This window comes from Bos taurus, chromosome 10 (genome assembly GCF_002263795.3).
Source record: "Bos taurus isolate L1 Dominette 01449 registration number 42190680 breed Hereford chromosome 10, ARS-UCD2.0, whole genome shotgun sequence".
NCBI classification, from domain to species: Eukaryota; Metazoa; Chordata; class Mammalia; order Artiodactyla; family Bovidae; genus Bos; species Bos taurus.
In genome coordinates this window covers 80272842-80291918 of record NC_037337.1, presented here as the reverse complement: position 1 = coordinate 80291918, position 19077 = coordinate 80272842, and the positions used below count along the sequence as shown (strand labels likewise).

The following is a 19077-nucleotide window of genomic DNA, read 5'->3' as shown; positions in this document are numbered from 1 at the left end:
CAACATCTGTTCCCTTTTACCGGAGTAACTGAGTTTCTTCTCAATGGAAAGAGCCTAACTATAATTGTTTGCTCAAATTCTTGTAAGTAAGCTGAAATTGAATTATTATCTGAATACATTTGCTTTGGGGAAAAGGAGTAGGTTGGTTCCCTTAGCAAACATGACCTACCACCACGGCTTACTTGGAAGCATCTTGCGTTCTTGAGATTAGGTTTTAGGCAGGAAATGGTGTGACCCAATTTCTCCTTTTGTTCTTCTGATGTCAAAGCAAGTCAAAACTACATTTCAGTCCTGAAGAAAGGAGATCTTGGCATCTACAAAGAACTGGTTTAGTCTAAGAAAGGTAGGACCTTTTAAAGTTACTAGGATCCATGTCAACAAATCTCTCTAAGGGAAGCTTCAAAAGCATGCATTTTTACTTAGTTCAAAAGAGCAGAGAGGTGTGGCAGCCATATTGGTTCACCAGCGAGATCTCGTGAATCATTTCTCATCTTGGATTTCAGGGCTCAGGAGGGCTAAACTGGAAGGAAAACTGAGAGCAGCTCTTGTCAATATGAGACCGCAGCCATTATGTCCACAGCCTCTTGGAAATGTCCCCCAGCAAGGCTGCCATCAGCACTTGACTGAAAACACATGGAAGCAGCCCACTCAGAGCAGGAATTCATTATTGGAAGAATAATAAGGGAAAGTTTCTTTTTTCTTCTCTCTCTCTCTCTGCTGCTGGGAAAGCTGCTTTCTGGAAAAATCACAGGGCTTAGAGGGAATTTGAATCATGTCTGGTAACAAGGGACGGGATGGAGGCAGGAGGGCACATTTCCAGATGTCTTTTCACACAAAGCATGATGGTCCTGGGCAACTTAAGGTGAGTCATTCTGTCTTAGATATCATTTAAATTGGGCCATGGCTGCCTTTAACCCATTATCCTTTCCTAGAGTTATTAGTATCGATAGCTTAAGGGAAAAGAACCCAAAGTTAATTGATTTTCCTTTGCTGCTCCTCTTTTTCAAAAAGGTCACCATTTTGTGGACTAAAATGGGCTACAAAATTATTTGGTCTTCAGTTTTCAACTCTACCCCATAAGTCTTTGCTAAATGCCCAGTAATCCAAGGGAAAGGAACAAGCGGTGGATGTGAAGGAAGATGTTTACCACTTGCTGGGTCTAGAGTCTGTGGCAGACATTGCGAGTGTTTACCAATCTCCAGTTCTCCTTTCCTTCCCAATACAGTCGAGGTTCCCAGCTCCTTGGAGTTGGGGATGGGTGGATGCATGATTACTTGGCCATGAAAGAAGTGATTATGTGTTGTTTCTTGGAAGAGGCACTTAATTGCTAGTATACAACACCTCCCCCCATTGGCAAATGTGAAATGCATGTTGATACTGAGTTGAAGAACTGAATCATCACACAGAGGACAGCCTCTGGGGAGGGTCTCTCAGTTATGCACAGACTGGTTTTAAGTCACTGAGATTTCAGGGAGTTGCTTTCAGCAACAAAACCAAGTCTGTCCTGACTTAGGCCCACTATTGATTGGTCTTCTCTCCTCCAAGTTCTGTTCAGAGTTCTGGAGCACTTGTGCTACATCTGAATCCCACCTTCACTGAAATTCAAAGTAGGCCATGTGCTTTCTCTCCCACTTAGGTTATTCATCTGAGAGGAGCGATGGACTGTTTCGCTCCATCTGAGCAAAAGTGGCCTCTGCTGGATTCTGTAAAGACGTTCCTTTCATGGCCATCAGACAAAAGTGATGGTGATAGTATTAAAACCAAAGCTTAGGGAAAAAATGACACTCCCAAGTGGTTCTAAGACCATGATTGCTTAGGTCAGAATCTGATATTTTGCACTTCCTCTTACTTTCGTTCCCCTGTCCTCCATTACCTAATCCTCATTGCCAATTTCCAGAATTCTCATTTGGCAATCCTGGGTTTGCAGGACAAACTTCTACAATCCCATCTCCGGGATTTGTTCACAACATCAAACTAAAAGACACTAGGCATAGAGTTTGGCACTTCTGGGTTAATTCAAAAGTGTTTACTCCATGGGCTGACAGGGACCACGCACTTCTGAATCTTCACCAGGACTACAGCACATCAGCAGAGCAGGTAGGATGGTAGCACACTTAGGAAGACAAAAGCTGGACTTTGCCTTACATATGTACGGGTACGTACATCCCAAGAAATCACAAGAAATACATCCCATGCATTACATCCAAGTTCAATAAAAGTAATCAATAATACAAGATGCTTCACTAGCATTCCATGAGTGGTACCAGTTTGGCAGACTTTCAGCTCAGGAGTGCCACCTGTGTCTTCTTCCTTGTCAATATTCCCTGGGGCAGCTTTCCTACACGTCTCCCCATTTTTAATGAAAAGAGAAGAAGGCAGTGATAGATCCTCTACCATATTCTCTGCAGTCACTTCTACTGGAAGATCCAACTACCAGTACTGCTCTGATGATTCTTTTATTTGGAAAATATTCACTGAATTCCTACTATGTGTACAGTATTTTGCTGAGTATGTTAGTGAGGGTGACTAAGAAAGATTGTAACAGATACGAACAGAAAGAGTACAGGGGTGAGGGGGAAGAGGGGAAGCAGCAAGACTGCCAGGGTTCAAATCCACATCCCATCATGTTCTAGCAAGAGACAACTTTTCTTGCCTCATCCCTCATCTTTGAAGAAGGAATGACGTAAAGTCCTATCATGTGAGACTGTGAGGCGGTAAGATGAGCGGCTGCAACTACAGTGTGTGTGTGTGTGAGACACACACAGCAACACTGAGTGTCGGCACGATGCAAAGACAGTGCTTAGGTCCTTTCCCGGCAGCTCAGTTTGTGATGAAAGTCCTGGTGGACCTTGGAGCAGGAGAGCACAGGGACTGGTTTGTCTGTCAATCACTGAGCAGAGAGCACTGTCTTACTGTTTTCTGGGGTCAAAAAAAAAAAGGCCTTGGATTTCCCTGGTGGTCCAGTGGCTAAGAATTCGCCTGCCAATGGAGGGGACATGGGTTCGATTCCTGATCTGGAAACTAAGATCCCACATACCACGGGGCAACTAAGCCCATGCGCACATCTACTAAAACCCCTGCACCTAGATCCCGTGCTCCACAACAAGAGAAGTCATTCAAGTGAGAAGCCTGCACACCGCAGCTAGAGAGTAGCCCCTTCTCACTGCAACCAGGGAAGGCCTGCACGCAGCCACGAAGACCCAGCACGGTCAAAAACTGAAAAGAGAAAAATCTTCGACCTTAAGTAGGAAGCTATTTAATCTTTAACATTTGGGATTGAGATATATTTTCCTCATTCCTTTCTCAGACATTCCTAAGTGCCCTGTTTAATGTGTGAACTGCTTAGCTTTTCTTTCTTGGTGGACAGTAAAAGTGCAGAGAGAGCGAATTAATAGTTACAGAGAACAAAATATCTTTCTCAACTTCCCGAATAGTCCCTGGCTGTTTCAAATTAGTCAGCTCATCTTCAAGAATTCATAGGAAATGTACATTGAATCAGCTGCAAAAACTCAGCCTGGTTTCCACAAATGTTCTATTGAAGACCGCAAGCTCTCCAAAGGCCCCTCGCTCTGAAGGAGACAGATGACCACAGTCTGGAAACTCGGTGTCCTCCACCTCTTCCAGGTCCGGCAAAATCTTTCTCACCTTCCAATGCCTGGTGCATTGTTTGCTCTCCAGGAATATCTTCCTTGATTCACTCCAGCTGCATAAAGTGTCCTTCCTTTGCGCTTTCAGCCTGTGACTGGGGCGTACATCTACAATGTCGACTTTATTTTATTCTGCTTTATATTATAGCTGGGAGTACATGAGTCATTTCCATTCCTCATAATACACATAACCTATGTGTCTGAGCTTTGCCTTAGCATTTGGGACGTGTTCAACAAATGCTGAGTTTTGTTAAAAGACTTTGTCATTTAACCATTCTTCGCTGATCAGGTACCTACTTTGGGTACGACACTCTGTTGGGCATTGATGGCAGACATGAGATAGGACAAAACTTGATTCTAGCACCCAAGGCATTTATAAACCTCTGAAGGGGAAGCAGATACAGAGTGATTTTATAGAGGACAGCCTGAGTGTCAGCAACAAGGTGGGGGAAAGAGGTCCCAATGTCAAAGGCTGGGAAGATTTGATGCCTGGCTTTGAAGGGGCTGAACCCCCCAGCTTTGATGCTTCGTTTGGAAACCTCATGCGGTACGAGGAGTAGGCTGGGTCTTCTGCTGAAAATGACTAAATTATCCTATGGGTCACCAATTGATTGATTTGCTCATTGACTGGCCCAGCCTTGGGCTTTAAATCTAAAGAAATCATTTCATCCTTTATTAAACACTGCATGAATCTCACTCTTTGTCCTGCAGGGCTCTACACAATATACCAGTGAAACTTGAATTTACACCACAATACATGTACCACTAATGACCTTCCCAAATGCCACTAATACCATACGTGTCCCGCTTCTCAGTTGGATCCGAACCTGTCAGTGAATTCTGAGCCCACTGACCTCCCTGTGACACAAGAGCAGACCCCCACGCCCATGCCCTCCCTCAGCCTCCCCCATCCTTCCAAGATTTCATTTCTGAATCAGTTACTCTTTGGAGACCCCAATTCCTTTACACCTACTCTTTTTATTTGGTGGACAATACTTTATTCGGAAATGTTCCCTCCTGTAATTACAAATCCTGTTAGTCATCCTCCTCCTCTCCCCAGGGGGATTGTGGGCTTTAATTAATTAATGTGGTTAAACCGCTTTGAGGTGCCTGGTTGAAAGGTGCTATATAAGTGCAAATTATTATTATTATGGCTGTTGCCATCCCAGGGCGGCAAAGCCTTCAGCCCCAAGCATCTAGAGACCTGAACAAAGGCCTCTTCATCTTCACCTTCCCTGCTAGGTCTGAGATGGCTGGCTCAATGGTAAAGGGGTGGGGGAGCAAATCTGTTACCATCTCAACAGCAATCAACTAATTAATCCCCATTATGTTGGCTTCCGTTTCCTTCTTCCAAGCAGCCCGGTCCTGTTTCATTTCACAAATCACGCCCCCATCAGCTTGAGACAAAGGTCATAGTGTCCCTATGGCCTCTGTTGGTCTAAAGGAAAAAAAAGAGAGAGAGAGGGAGAGAAAGAATGTTTGAAAAACCATCGCTGTCATGAAATGCACTAGCTTCTCACCAGCAGTCTAAATAAACTTTTCCTTCCGGTGGCAGTCCTCTGACATGCGTACCTATCTATCTATTACTCAGGGAGCCAATGGCTTCATAAACCAGACACCCAGAAACTCAGCACAGGTGTGGGCTAAGGCCCCACAGCCCTGGCTAGACTGCTGATAGCTGTAAACAAAAGGGGAGCCTTTCTGGGCCGAGTGGGAAGAGGTCATCCAGAGACTCGGGAGCCCCCCTTCAGCTTCCTCTACTGCCCCCAGGTTTCCCCTGAGAAAGCCAGCTGCCATCTGTAGCCAGGAAGCCCTCACAAAGGCTGGGGGCTATGATTTAGATGTTTTGTGCTATACCTAGCACACCCCGGCCCTGAACAAATGCCTAGGGCTTCCACTGCGATGGGAGCCATTGAAAACAGCCCTGTGGGGGAGACCTGGCCTCTCGAGGGGATGCTGCTGACCAAAATGCTCCTTACAAGGTTGTGCCTCAGACCCTTTGTTAGCGTGGACGTGGGCGAGCCTCAGGGGGTCATGTCTTCATCTGCCTCCATTTATCCTCCCTATTGAAGGGCTCCTTCAGGACATTGGTCAGTCTCTGTGGGAAGTGATTTGGAGAGCAACAAAGGAACTTGGGCCCTTTGGGGGGGCCTTCAGAATTCAGTAAACATCTGGACACGGAAGGCCAGGTTCTCAAGCAGTCTAGCTGCGGAGATGTCAAAAGAGAGAAAGAGCTGTGTGTGCAATGCAAGCTCTTAGTTCTGTGGCGACATTTGTTGTCGAGAAACAGAGACACCCCAGTAGGTATATAGGAAGATTTTTCAAAAGCTCCTCTGTTTGTCAGTTTTTGTGAGTGCAGTGCACTATTTGTCAGTTCTCATGGCATGTGTGAGGAAATAGAAGTTTCACATGGCTAGGGAGCAGCATGTGATGGATGCTCTGATTCTGTGTGGACCATGAATAACCCAAGGTTGCATAAGCCTGTCCTGGGAATTGTTGTTAAGCATTTCTGTTATCCTTGAGCTCTGTAAAGCACTTTCTAGTCAAGGTGATTTGTTGGCTTCTCATCAGGAGCACATTTTAATTGACAAAAAAATGAAGTACGGAGGCTAAGTGATTTATACTTCATCACATGATAAAATTCAGGATCTGAACTCTTGACTCTCAGTGTTCCCTTTATTGTTGAATCAATCCATTTAGAACACATTAGTCAGCATGATTCAACACGAGTCACACGGCACTAATCAGCATTCCCCAGTGCGCCCAAATCTATCCTCAAACAGCAAAAGAAACTGGCCTCTGTCAAGAGACAATGAAATGCCGTTTTTGTCAGTATTCAGGAGCTGACATCCAGTTCAAGTCCCCTGTCCTCTCAGGAATCTTCCTCAGTCATCCCAGATGGAATGAGTCTTATTTCCTCTATCTTTTTAGATCCCAGTGTTTAAGCCTTGATAACAGGTGTGGCAGTCTGCTAGTTTGTTTTTAAGCTAACTATTTAGATTGTCAACTACTAAAATAAGGGATTTTTTTTTTTTTAAATCAGCCTCTCTCTCCTGAGCACCATGGTTCATATATAATAGATGTTCAAGAAATACCTGCTTAACTGAACTCACTGAAATGGAGCCTAAGTCATATTCCAGAAAGAACTCCAAGTCCTTCTGGAAGAGGTTTTCAAAGAAAATCAACAACCTGAATTGATTTAACATCTTTGGGTATTATTACCTGGGCATTTTCACAAATGCAAATTGTTAACTCTGCAAAGATAGCCAAATGGCTTCCCAGTTCCAAAAGCGGAGTATGGATTGATTCTAACCATAGTCCAGGCCTTGGAATAAGTTTTTCTCTATAACCTTATTCAAACTGACATTTTGTTTCATGTTTTTTTTTTTTTTTGACGGTGGAGACAGAAAAAACATTTTGGGAAAAAAATGTGTTTAGTCTATGACTTTGGAACCAAATTTATACTCTGCTTTGTGCTATAAGCACTAGCTCTTGTTCAAGTATTTTTCTTGAATAGTGCACAATAGCAAAACACGTCCTACGTTTCTGCTTGACAGAGATTTTGTTTTGGAAGGGGAACCAAGATTTTTGGGTGTTGATCTTTGGTGGCATTGCTGACTGTGAAACTCCACTACTCTGTTTTAGACTCTATTAAAGAATGTCCTGATACCATTTTAAATATACATTTGTTTTTTTAAGAACGGAAAAGAGATGTATCTGAGCCACACTATTTTCCAGGTAACTCTGAGAAACTGCAATATTTATACTGCATTTGGACATTATGCAACAAGTCCAGCTCTAGGGTCTGTACTATTGTACCCTGGGGGCTAATCTCTGCAACTATGCTCTTCTGAACGAAATGTATCACTGAATATGCATCTCCTCTCTCTCTCATGATAATAGAACTCCTTAACTTTGACTCGGCACATGGCCACTGAGATTAACAACTACATTTTCCAGCCTTACTTTCTATACATCTATAGATTGGCAGAAATAATACATGTAACTTCTTGTTAATACCCTTAAGGAAGGGGGCTGCCCTTTCCTCCTATTGAATCTCTGCCCCATATAACTTCCACTACCTTGATATAGGACATGATAGTGAGCCATTTTGGATCATGACAATGAAGACAGCCTCCCAGGCATGCTGGAGCAACAAGAGAATTGCCAGGGTCTCTGGACTAATATTGGAGAAGGCAATGGCACCCCACTGCAGTATTCTTGCCTGGAAAATCCCATGGACAGAGAAGCCTGCAGTCCATGGGGTTGTGAAGAGTCGGACACGACTGAATGACTTCACTTTCACTTTTCACTTTCATGCATTGGAGAAGGCAATGGCAACCCACTTCAGTGTTCTTGCCTGGAGAATCCCAGGGACGGCGGAGCCTGGCAGGCTGCTGTCTATGGGGTTGCACAGAGTCGGACAGGACTGAAGTGACTTAGCAGCAGCAGCAGCTGGACTAATATGTGAGGCTGAGTTGCTATATCAGCTCTGGACTGCATTCCTCCATAATGCTACACGAGAAAGCAGTCAACTTCTACCTTGTACACCACTGTTGATCTAGGTTATGGTTCCACCCAGCCAAATTTATGATCCAACTAAGGAAATTCCTTGAAGGATCACTATATCAATGTGACTGATCCATCATAGCTTAGGATTTCAGGATTCAAGATTCAGAATGGGCCTAGACTACCCCAATGGAGGCTTATGAAGCCCAAGAGGTAAATTGTCACAGGGGCTGCCATGATGGGAGACAAGGGGGCCCAAACTCATTTCTGATTTTATGAAAAATCACAGGAGCCCAGGCTGAATACTTAGAAATGGCTACAAACCCAATTCTGAGGCAGTAAGCATCACTTCACCTTTCTGGCACTCAGTCCCCTCACCTGAAAATAAAGATGAATGTGAAAAGATCCCTTTCTGGGAGATAGAGGAGTAGAATAATTTAAGAGGAGTAGAATAATTTTTATCAGTTAATCATGTAACTATATGCATAAAGCACATGTGAAAGTGAAAGTGGCTCAGTCATGTCCAACTCTTTGTGATCCCATGGACTATACAGTCCATGGAATTCTCCAGGCCAGAATACTGGAGTGGGTAGCCATGCCCTCCTCCAGCAGATCTTCCCAACCCAGGGATCAAACCCAGGTCTCCCGCATTGCAGGCAGATTCTTTATCATCTGAGCCACAAAGGAAGCTCACGACTATGCAGAAAATCCCTCTAGAAGCTATGGAAAGCTTACACCCCAATAGTGTAGATAAAAGAGGCAGCCATAAAGAATACATAAGAAGATTGCCCATGGAAACATGACAATGCACTTATCATTATACACAGTTACACAGGAATTGGTCTACTACTTCCAAAGGAAGCATAAATTGGTAAACCTCTTTGAAGAACAATTTGGGAAAATAAAGACAAAAATGTGCATCCCCTGGCTAGCCATTCCATTTTTAAAAATTATATATACTGGGAGAAGGCAATGGCACCCCACTCCAGTACTCTTGCCTGGAAAATCCCATGGACGGAGGAGCCTGGTAGGCTGCAGTCCATGGGGTCGCTAAGAGTCAGACACAACTGAGCGACTTCACTTTCACTTTTCACTTTCATGCATTGGAGGAGGAAATGGCAACCCATTCTAGTGTTCTTGCCTGGAGAATTCCAGGGACGGCGGGGCCTGGTGGGCTGCCGTCTATGGGGTCGCACAGAGTCGGACACGACTGAAGCAACTTAGCAGCAGCAGCAGCAGAGAAACTCTCATACTTGCATATACCAAGAAACATGTGCAACAGGATTCATTAAGTTAACAAATAATTAAAATTTCCATCAATAGAGAAATGTATAACATGCGGTATATTCATACAATGGATATGGACACCTCAGTTAAATTCAAAGAATATGATCCACGTGTATCAACACAGATATGTCGCAAAGCATGATGCTAAGTGAAAAAAGCAAGTTGTGGAATGATGTGTACAACAGACCATTTATGCAAATTTAGGATGCACTCAGAGCAAATATGATATTTGGATTCACATATATGTAGAAAAGTTTTTCAGAGTGGGGGAAAGATATATATCAAACCCTAGAGAGATTTTACTTCTGTGGAGCAACATAGAGGAGAGAGAGAATCGGCTAGGGATAGGTACAAAGGAGCTTTGCACTTTGTAAGGTTATATTTCTATACTTAAAAAAAAAATCTGAAATTATGAGTTTGGGATTAACATAGGGGTGTGCTAAATTGCACCAGTTGTGTCCAACTCTTTTCAACGCTATGGACCGTAGCCTGCCAGGCTCCTCTGTCCATGGGATTCTCCAGGCAAGAATACTGGACTGGGTTGCTGTGCCCTCTTCCAGAGGATCTTCCCAACCCAGGGACTGAACCTGTGTCTCTTATGTCTCCTGCATTGGCAGGCGGGTTCTTCACCACCGGCGCCACCTAGGAAGCCCCAGGATTGATATATGCAGACTGCTACATATAAAATAGAGAAACAACAAGTATCTACTGTACTGTACAGGGAACTATTCAGTATTGTGTAATAACCTATAAGGGATAAGAACCTGAAAAAGAATATATATACTGATATCAATTTGCTGTATACCTGAAACTAACACAACACTATAAGTCAACTATATTTCAGCCTAAAAAAATCTGAGAAAACATTAACATTTGTTAATTCTGGATGTTAGAGTCATGGGTTTGGCTTTACTATTTTCTGTATTGTTATATATTTAAACTATATTTTCCACATTAAAAAGAAAATCTGTCTTTGAGGCTAACAGCGAGAGTGAAAGAAGGGACCAAAAGCTGAGGGCCAGTGTGGGACGCTGTCATGGAGGGAGGGGATGTGAAGCAAAAAGGGGCAACTCTGCGAATGGGAGTCCTGTGTTCTCTGCCCTCGGAAGCACCTCTTAGAGGGGCAGGCAGAAGCAGCTCAGGACAATGAGACAGGCATCCGCGGCCCTCTCCTCCACGCCCTGTGAGAACGAGTTCACTCTGCTCCACTGAATCCCAGGGCTCTCTGCCAGGCTCCCAAGAGCATGCCAGGCTGTGCCAGGTGTGGGTGATATTTACCAGGCAGACACCTCCATACCTGGATGGATGGATTCAGACTGAGAATCTTCTGGGTCACTCTGAGTCCACTGGGCAGAAACATTTAGATGGGTTACTGATTGTAACTGAAATCTGATGAACTCAGATGGTGGTATTTGGGGGCAAAGAAGTTTTCAGTGAATCATCCAGTTGGCTCAGTGACTAAGAAAATGGGGTGGAAGAATCTAACCCAACTTTGTGACAAGGGAACAAACAGAGGAGATTAATGTCTTCCCAGTGTGCTTCAAAAAAGCAATCAAACAATCATTTTTGACTTTACAAGGAAGATGAGGCTTATAGCTTCCCAGCTCTCAAATCATTATTTTTTATTTTCTGAGTCCCTATATACCAGGTAGTTGGAAAAACAGGAAACTAGCTTGTTTCCAGAACCTTTTCTGGACCTATCTCAGGGTGCTCTAGGCTCCCTGAGGGTCCCAAGCCCAAAGTATATGCTGCTTATTCAAACTAAACTAATAAAGGCAGCACCAGAATCAAGATTCAACCTGCCTGACCTGATCTTTATTTTTTAAAAACAATTTAAAAGCACATAATTCTGCCCTGTTGAGAAACGAAACCATTGTCCTCTATCCTGTTCAAATCAACTTGTTTTTTGTTTTTCAAACACTTCCTAGATCCCTAAGTAAAAGGAGACTAGAGGGCAGGGAAGAGTGATCAAGGAGGACACTCCCCCCCACCCAGATTCCGAGCCCACTCCTGCCTTTTCCCTGGCCAACCTCTCCTAGGGTATCCTCTCCTTTGCCAAGTTGGCAGGGCTTTATTACCCATGAAAGCCACAACGGCTCCAGGAGACTCGGGCTCTAGGTTGTCCTTTCGCCTCCTGTGGCATCAGCAACAGTCTGGCTGCTTTCAGGGACAGAATCATTATTCCTGGCCTTGACACAGAGGTCCAGGGGCCCCGGCTGTGCTCTGGGTGGCACAACATTTGGAACTTACTGGGGAAGCAGAGGACATGACCAGAATAGATGTGGATCAAGTTGGATTTCAGAGTCAACACTCCCTTCCCATCCGCAGCCACTCGGTTCTGTGGACCCACTCCATGCAAGCCAATTCCCAAAGCCAAGTCTCGCTTTTCCCTCTCCTCTCCACTAGGTCCTGGCACCACTGGGCCTCACTCTGGGCTAGTCAAACCTCTAAGCTTTCCCATTCAGTGGGCACTGGGACTTCACGGTGAACTCTGGGAACAAAAGGGAAAATGGATTAATAGGATCTTTCTTGACCCCCTTCCACCTTTCCCAGTTGAGTAGCACAAAACAGCTGAACTCTTCCTCTGCTGGGACCTGGTCCCTGTCAGAGTCTGAACCATCAAGAAGTTGGGGGCTCTGAGATCCCTCTCCTTGGGGGCCCAAATGTTTCCAGGGTCCAGGGGCCCAAGTATTTCCAGAGTCTTGAGCTCAACCAGGAGAGGCCAGGATCCTGGACCAGTGGGAGACAAAGAAGATGTGAACAACGCAGTATTACCATGGTAACAGCCTGAGCCCAGCAGCCTCCTGAAGATGCTGGGGTGGGGGGTGGGGGGGTTTCCTTCTTTCTTTCTTTTTTCCTTGCGAAAGGAGAATAGTTCCGCTTTCTATTTTACTACAACAATAGCATGGACCGGCTCCTTCAAGTGTTTCAAAAAGCAGCCTGAGAAATCTCTAACCAAGCCCCTCAGTCTCCCCAGCCCGCCGTTTTATTGTCCCTCCCATCCCTGTGAACAAAAGGGCGGGAAGGCTGAAAGGCCCCGGTGGCTGGCTTGTTCTCAGCATCCTAATCCTTGAGAACTGGGGTGGGGCGTGGCCTGTGGAGCTGGTAAATCCAATGTGGGCCTCACCTTTTATTCTCTCCCTCCCTCTGCTTCTGTACTCAGGAGCTCTTCAGGTATTATAAAACCTCCTGGTTAGCAGGCTGGTAGGAATCTCGGGGCTTGCTAAGGGGATAAAAGGCACCCAGCGATCATTCCCAGATTCACTAATAGCTCTGTCCCTCACCCCCACCCTCACCCCCGCCAAAAGCCAGGCTAGCCTATTTGGATTGGTTTTTTCCTGCCACCCCAGGCTGGCTCCATTACAAAGACGGAAAGTGGAGCCACAGCCGCTGGCTCTTCTTTAGTTGGTAACCCAGGAACTGCCCTCACTCTTCCAGCCCTTCCCCTCTCTGTCTCTATGTCCCTCAGACAAGGACTGTACGTGCCCCCACCTTGCCACAGCTGTGGGTGCCAACCTGCATGCCACTTCAGGACTATCATGCCAGAACAACCTCTCACAAGAAAAGCTTCTTGGCCTTGACTTCTGAGACCTTTCCAAGGTTATCACCCAGGGATCAAAGCTTTCTTTGCTTTAAACCTGGGAAATGGTGCAGGTGTGTTTTAGCTCAGTCATCTGTTAAAACTGGGGGGAAAGTAAGCTTTTACTTTCCAGGTTGTGGAGATCTCAAGGGTACAACTCTACTGAGCTCAGTGAATGATAAGTACATCATCTCCTCAGAGAATCAGATAAAGGTGAATTGGGAAGGCCTTTAGAGATCAGCCAGGCTGATAACTACAATGCAATGAAGAAAAACATTTTGCACTGCAACCTCTGTACATAAATTCATAATGCAGGTACATGCACACGCAATCACACAGGAAATATTTCACAAAGCAGTACAACATATGTGATATAATCTGTTATTTTCTATTCTCTCTTTCTTTTTTTTTTTCCCCCAATGCTGGTTGTGATTCCTTAATTTTATTTCATGACCCACCAATGAGTCACAAAACAGTTTGCAGAGCACTGAGTCAAGGTCAACATTGTCTTTTTCAAGCTGACAAAACTAGGATTTGAGAGATTTTCTCAAGAACATACCAGAACTGGAACGGAAATCCAAGGTGGGTCTAATACAGGAGGGGCCCCCATTTTTCTGAGGATCAGAGCTCCTTTTTGTTTACTTAAAGCCTTGGGAGCACATAGTTAGAGGGGAGGGAATGCCCAGAGGTTTACATGAAATGGCACTGCTGATAGGGGCAGAAGGTTCCTGCTGCCTCCAAAAAACCTCAGAGAGGAAGGTGTGGCTTCAAAAGCAAACAGGTGAGGCTCTGAGGTCTCCCAGACATTTTTATTTACTGGTTGGGATTCTTGCATCATCAGACACTTTCCTGAATGTTTCTATTTCCTGGACACCCGGTTCCAGGCCAGCCTCCTTTAGTAATCCACTTTCTCTCCTTTTCCAACTATTTCTAATAGTCTTTCTTTGAAGCTTTCTAACCCCTACCAATTTACTGTGGTTTCAGTTTCTACTTTCCCTAAACAACTTCCTCTTTCCCGTCAAAATCATGATCTTAGCAATGAGAGTCAGAGAGGCAACTCTGTGAATCTCGCTTCCACAATATTATCCCAAAGTTATCCAATTAAGACCAGGCTTTCAACTGTTGTTTACCAAAATGCCCAGTGATCAAGATATAGGCACCATATCAAGGCTCTCCTACAAACTATCTGGGCAGAATGGGCTCTTTCCCTCCTGAAATTACCTTATAATCTTGCATAGAACATCTTGAAATCTTCGTCTAAATCTGCTATTTGCTGGAGTTCTAATCTTTTAAAGCAAGGCTCTAAATATGAAAAGCCGAAGGGCATACCGCACAGGGTAAACCCAAGTCCAGCTCTCTGATTGCTTATTACTTATACACCCTTAGAGAGTCCGTAACAAAGAGGCCTGCTGTTTGCTTTGCTTAATCTGGTCTTAAAATCTCTGCTTCTTTGTCAGAAAACAATATTTGCAATTGTAAAAAAAAATATTTACCAAGGAACTTGGATAGCATAAGTCAAAGGCTAAGAGCCAAAGGTCAGGAGTTCTTACTCCAAATTTCCTTGGACCCGAGTCCCTGCTGTGGAGCTCAGCTACACCAAACAAACACACTGCTTTCTGGATCCATTAAGAAGTGGATGCTTTAGAAGGCAAGGAAAGGGAGGGCTGAAGCCTGTTCCTCAGTCAGAAGCACTGTCCAGCCGCCTGCCTAGAAGTCCTGCTAGAGCTTTATAATGCAAGGTGTCTCCATGGGGATACTGTAAGGGCTCACCCTATTTCACCCTTCCCCTAACTTGGGGAAAACATTCAGCTTATAAAATCCTAAAGGGCAGATATTCCTCCCACAGACAGCAAAGACAATATGCTCCTCGGAGGTTCTGAGCAGACATGTGCCAAGCATCTCTGGGTGACATCTCCAGCCCAACAGTGGGGGACAGATGTGTACTCTGAGCACTTTTATGGGGACCCTTCTTAATCTACAAAGCAGTGTGGGACATCTGACCCTCCAGGCTAAGTTCAATGGGGTTTGAATTTAACCCCTCCTCTTCATTGTTTTCTGCAGACCTGCCATCAAACGACACCTTTCCTAATCACCCTGATCCTACATCAAGGAATGATGCCTCTCAATCCGCTTTCTCCCCTGTTTGTTGAATTAGTTCCAGCTTGTGGCCTTGAGGGGCTCTTCCGTGAGTCAGAACTCAGGCCCATGTCACAAAGTGCAGGTCTGCAAGGCCTGGTCCCTAGTCGGGACTTGAGTACAGGGGGAGGAAATAGAATAACCAGACGGAGGCCGAGGAAGTGGTGCTCATGGAGCCATGACAAAGTGCCCCACAGGCTGCCAGCCCAGATGGTTTTTCCCAGCTAAGTGAGAAGGCTCTGAGGCAGGGCTGGGTCCCTTCCCCTGTGGGATCTGCAAAGAGGACTGGAGGAGTTGCAGTTCCTAGCCTGCTCGACTTGTCCCTCATTCTTGGGTTGTCCCACTCTGTTAGGGAACTCTGTAATTCTCCCTGACCTCTGTCAAATTCTTGCCACAATTGCCAACCTCTTTTATCTTATCAGGATCAACATCACCGGCTAGTTCTTCTTGGCCTTTGATTCTGTCCCGAAGGAGCTTCCATCAGGAGCAAAGCAGTAATTATCACCCACAATGGGCAGTGCTGAGTATAATTAGATGAAAGAAATGGCTTCGTCCGAAGATCTTACCTTGAAGAACCAGGCCTTCCTTCTCGATGGTGTAGACAAAGGCGGTGAAGGGTGCCAGAGGGGACTTGGCAATGAGAATCTGCACAGAAAGCATATTTGCTCAGGATTAGTCAAAGGAAATAGAGACGAGCCTCTGTTCACTCCTCTTCCCACTCTGAAGCAAAGTGGTAACATGTGACCACAAACTATGAGGTTTGTTTACTTTGAAATTATTTTAGAACCAAATGAGTGTTATTCCTTCAAACAACTGACCACCTTGGTAGGCTGTACATCAATTCCAACTATTCTATCAATGAAGGCCATATTCTTGAGCCAGTTTTAGATACAAGTTTCATTATTATCTCACATGCTTAAATAGCTACCTTTCCGCCCAAAGATCATTTAGCCTGAGCCTTTAACTATATTCATAAATTTAGCTATTTTATTAAAAAATTCAAATCTACCCCTAAAAGATAAAGATTTAACATCACTGCAAATATTCAAAATAACTTGCTAAAGGCAGAGCCATGGCAGGTTGCCTGGTTGGCCCCCAACCCTTCACTAAGTCTATAGTCACATCCTTAGCCACGTGACTACCTTCCCTCCTCCTGGAGGTATAGAGTATTTCCCATGATCCTTGACCATAGGTTTGGCCACATGACTTGCATTGACTAATAGGTTGTGCCAGTTCTTAGCCTAGGCCTCAAGAAGCCTCACAAAACTTCACTTGTTCTTTTTATGCTTCTGCTACTGCCAGATAAAAATATGTTCAAGCTAATCTGCTGTCTCAGAAGGAGGAAGAGAGACACCTGACGTAGAGCTGGCCAGTTAGGTCCAATCTAAATAGCTGATCCCCAGGAGATCTACATACACATGGGTTAAATGATTATGACTGTATGCACACCTCTGTGATTTTGAAGTTGTCACAAAGCACTACTGCAGTGACAGTTGGCTGACACACCAACCAACACAAAGTATCAAAAATATTCTGCATGATGGCACTCTACTATGAGGATACCTACTTTAAAAGGGATGGTCATTTGATGGTTAAAAGATTACTATTATTTAACCCTTTAACACACTGCATATGATTCCACAGAACCTCTAAGAACTGGTGGATTATGTTTTATTATTGTATTTCTCCTGAAGGAAGATGACGATCTGTTTCCTGTTTTGCAAATAAACATCATCAAAAAATAGTGATAGTTTGGCACAGAGCCACTTAAGTAATCAGGGAGAGAGGGGAGAAGGAAGAAATAATTTCAAATAACCAAAGGCTTACACTTGTACTATCTCAATCTACAACAATTCAACAAACATTCACTGTCAACTGTGAGAAAGGGTGGAACAGAATGGTAGAAAGATCACAGGTTGTAGGCATGGAGTTTGAATCAAGGTTCCTCCACTAATCAACTTGATGCCTATGGCAAGTCAACTGATGGCTGTGTAGTCTCCCCCTAGTAGCCACATCCTTTCTTCCTTAGAGTTAACAACTCCCCAGGTTTCAACATTTTTACGCCTTGTTTGCAGCTAGGTGTGCTGATGTGGCTAAGCTTTGACTGACAGAAGATGACAAAAGTGACAGGTAGAACTTCTGGATTATAAGAAAAGTATGGGCTCTTCACTTTCCCTTTCCCTCTTCCCAAGGGCCAGACCCAGCTTCAACCACATCCTGGGGGATGATGAAGCAACATGTGGGAAGGAAGCTGGGTGACCTCATAAATCAGCAAAGCCTCCCACCTGGTCACCTGTCCAGCTCAGTACAGAGCCACTTGTGCGAACCATTGTATTTCGGATGCCTATGGTATAGCCTGAAACGTACCCAATACTTTGGCTCTGGACAACTTCACCTTTTTGAGCCTCAGTTTCCTTGTAGGTAAAATGGAGATAACAACACCCACCTAAATGAGATAATGTTGAAGATTAAGTATAAAACATGCCTGTGTTGGGCTTTCCTGGTGGAATCTGCCTGCCAGTGCAGGGGACATGGGTTTGATCCCTGGTCCAGGAATATCCCACAGGCTGCAGAGTAACTAAGTCCATGAGCCACAACTACTGAGCCTGTACTTGAGAGTACGGGAGCCACAACTACTGAAGCCCTTGCACACTAGAGCCTGTGCTGCACAAGAGAAGCCACCGCAGGGAGAAGCCTGGGGACTGCAATGAAGCGTAGCCTATGCTTGCCTCAACTAGAGAAAAGCCGGTGCAGCAGTGAACACTCAGCAGAGCCAAAAATAAATAAATAAAACTAAAATAAATTACCTTTAAAAACACCTGTGTCAAACTAAAAACCTCAGTTTGAATATTTCCAACCAACTCACTACATATGATTCCCAAGTTCCCCTTAACTTTCACTTACCAAAAAGCAATATACTTGGTTTTTACCTGAAGGATTCAATTCAAGTTGAATCTCAATTTTGATAACTGCTCTGAAGTTATCTAGATAAACCAGCGCTCATTCTCAGAACAAATGAGTAGATGGTATAGGCGGACACTTACATCTTTAAGTCAAAAACTTCTCACCTGATAATTAAAGTGGATCATTTCTGACAGAGATGATGTAGGGACGGTTCAACGTGCATGTATGGGTGCTCCTTGGTAGGGGAATGGCAGAACAGAGGACAGTGCTTCTCAAGCTTTAATGTTGGTATGAATCACCTGCAGGTCCTGACACGTAGATTTTGATTCACTAGGTTTTGAGTGGGGCTTGAGTATCTGCCTTTCTAGCAAGCTCCTAGGAGATGCTGATGCTGTGGTCCATAGACCACATTTTGAACAGCTGGGTTCAGGAAATTAGCCTGACTGAAGAGTCTGAGGTGTAGAAGCAAGAGACAGGAGTCCTGGAGTCAGATAGGGAGCTACTGTAATAATTCAGGGATGAGGAGACACTTAAACCACAGGTGTGTCAGGAAGAAAGGGAAAAGAGGAATGGAGAATTGAAATAAAAAGAGAAATAAAAAGCCTTTAGATCAAAAATCAATATAAATAAACATATACCAAACCTCAGATCTTCATTGCCCGCATGAAAAATTGGACATGAAAAGCCAGAAGGGTGTAAATAAACAGTATTCAATAAACTATTATACTATATTTTTGAAAATTTATTTAATAGACCACAGAATCTTCGAATCAGAAAAAGGATATGATATTCCAATGCAACACAATAAATGCCACCTGAACCTAAGCCTTTCAGCTCAGTGGTGTACCCACCATCATCTGATGACTTCCTCTTCCAGGAAGCATGTGCCCATTCTGTGAACAAGCCCAGAGCTCGAGCCAGAAGGACCTCACATGGAAGGTTCTCACACTTGGAAGTACCTCCTTTCCAGGAAATCAAGGGTTGGACAGGGTTTAAAATGAGCTATCAAAAGGA

General features: G+C 44.4%; 1 protein-coding gene across 8 annotated transcripts in view; it reads right to left on the bottom strand.

Annotated features, from left to right (window-relative positions):
- The window catches only part of RAD51B (RAD51 paralog B), a 736621-nt gene that overhangs the window by 112293 nt on the left and 605251 nt on the right, over positions 1 to 19077 (bottom strand). For 5 of the 8 annotated variants that reach the window (XM_024997838.2, XM_024997837.2, XM_024997839.2 and 2 more), the window contains one exon: positions 15726 to 15804. In XM_024997838.2, coding sequence (XP_024853606.1) covers positions 15726 to 15804 — 79 coding nt within the window. The other 3 variants (NM_001193137.1, XM_024997841.2, XM_059890659.1) reach the window with 3 other exon arrangements.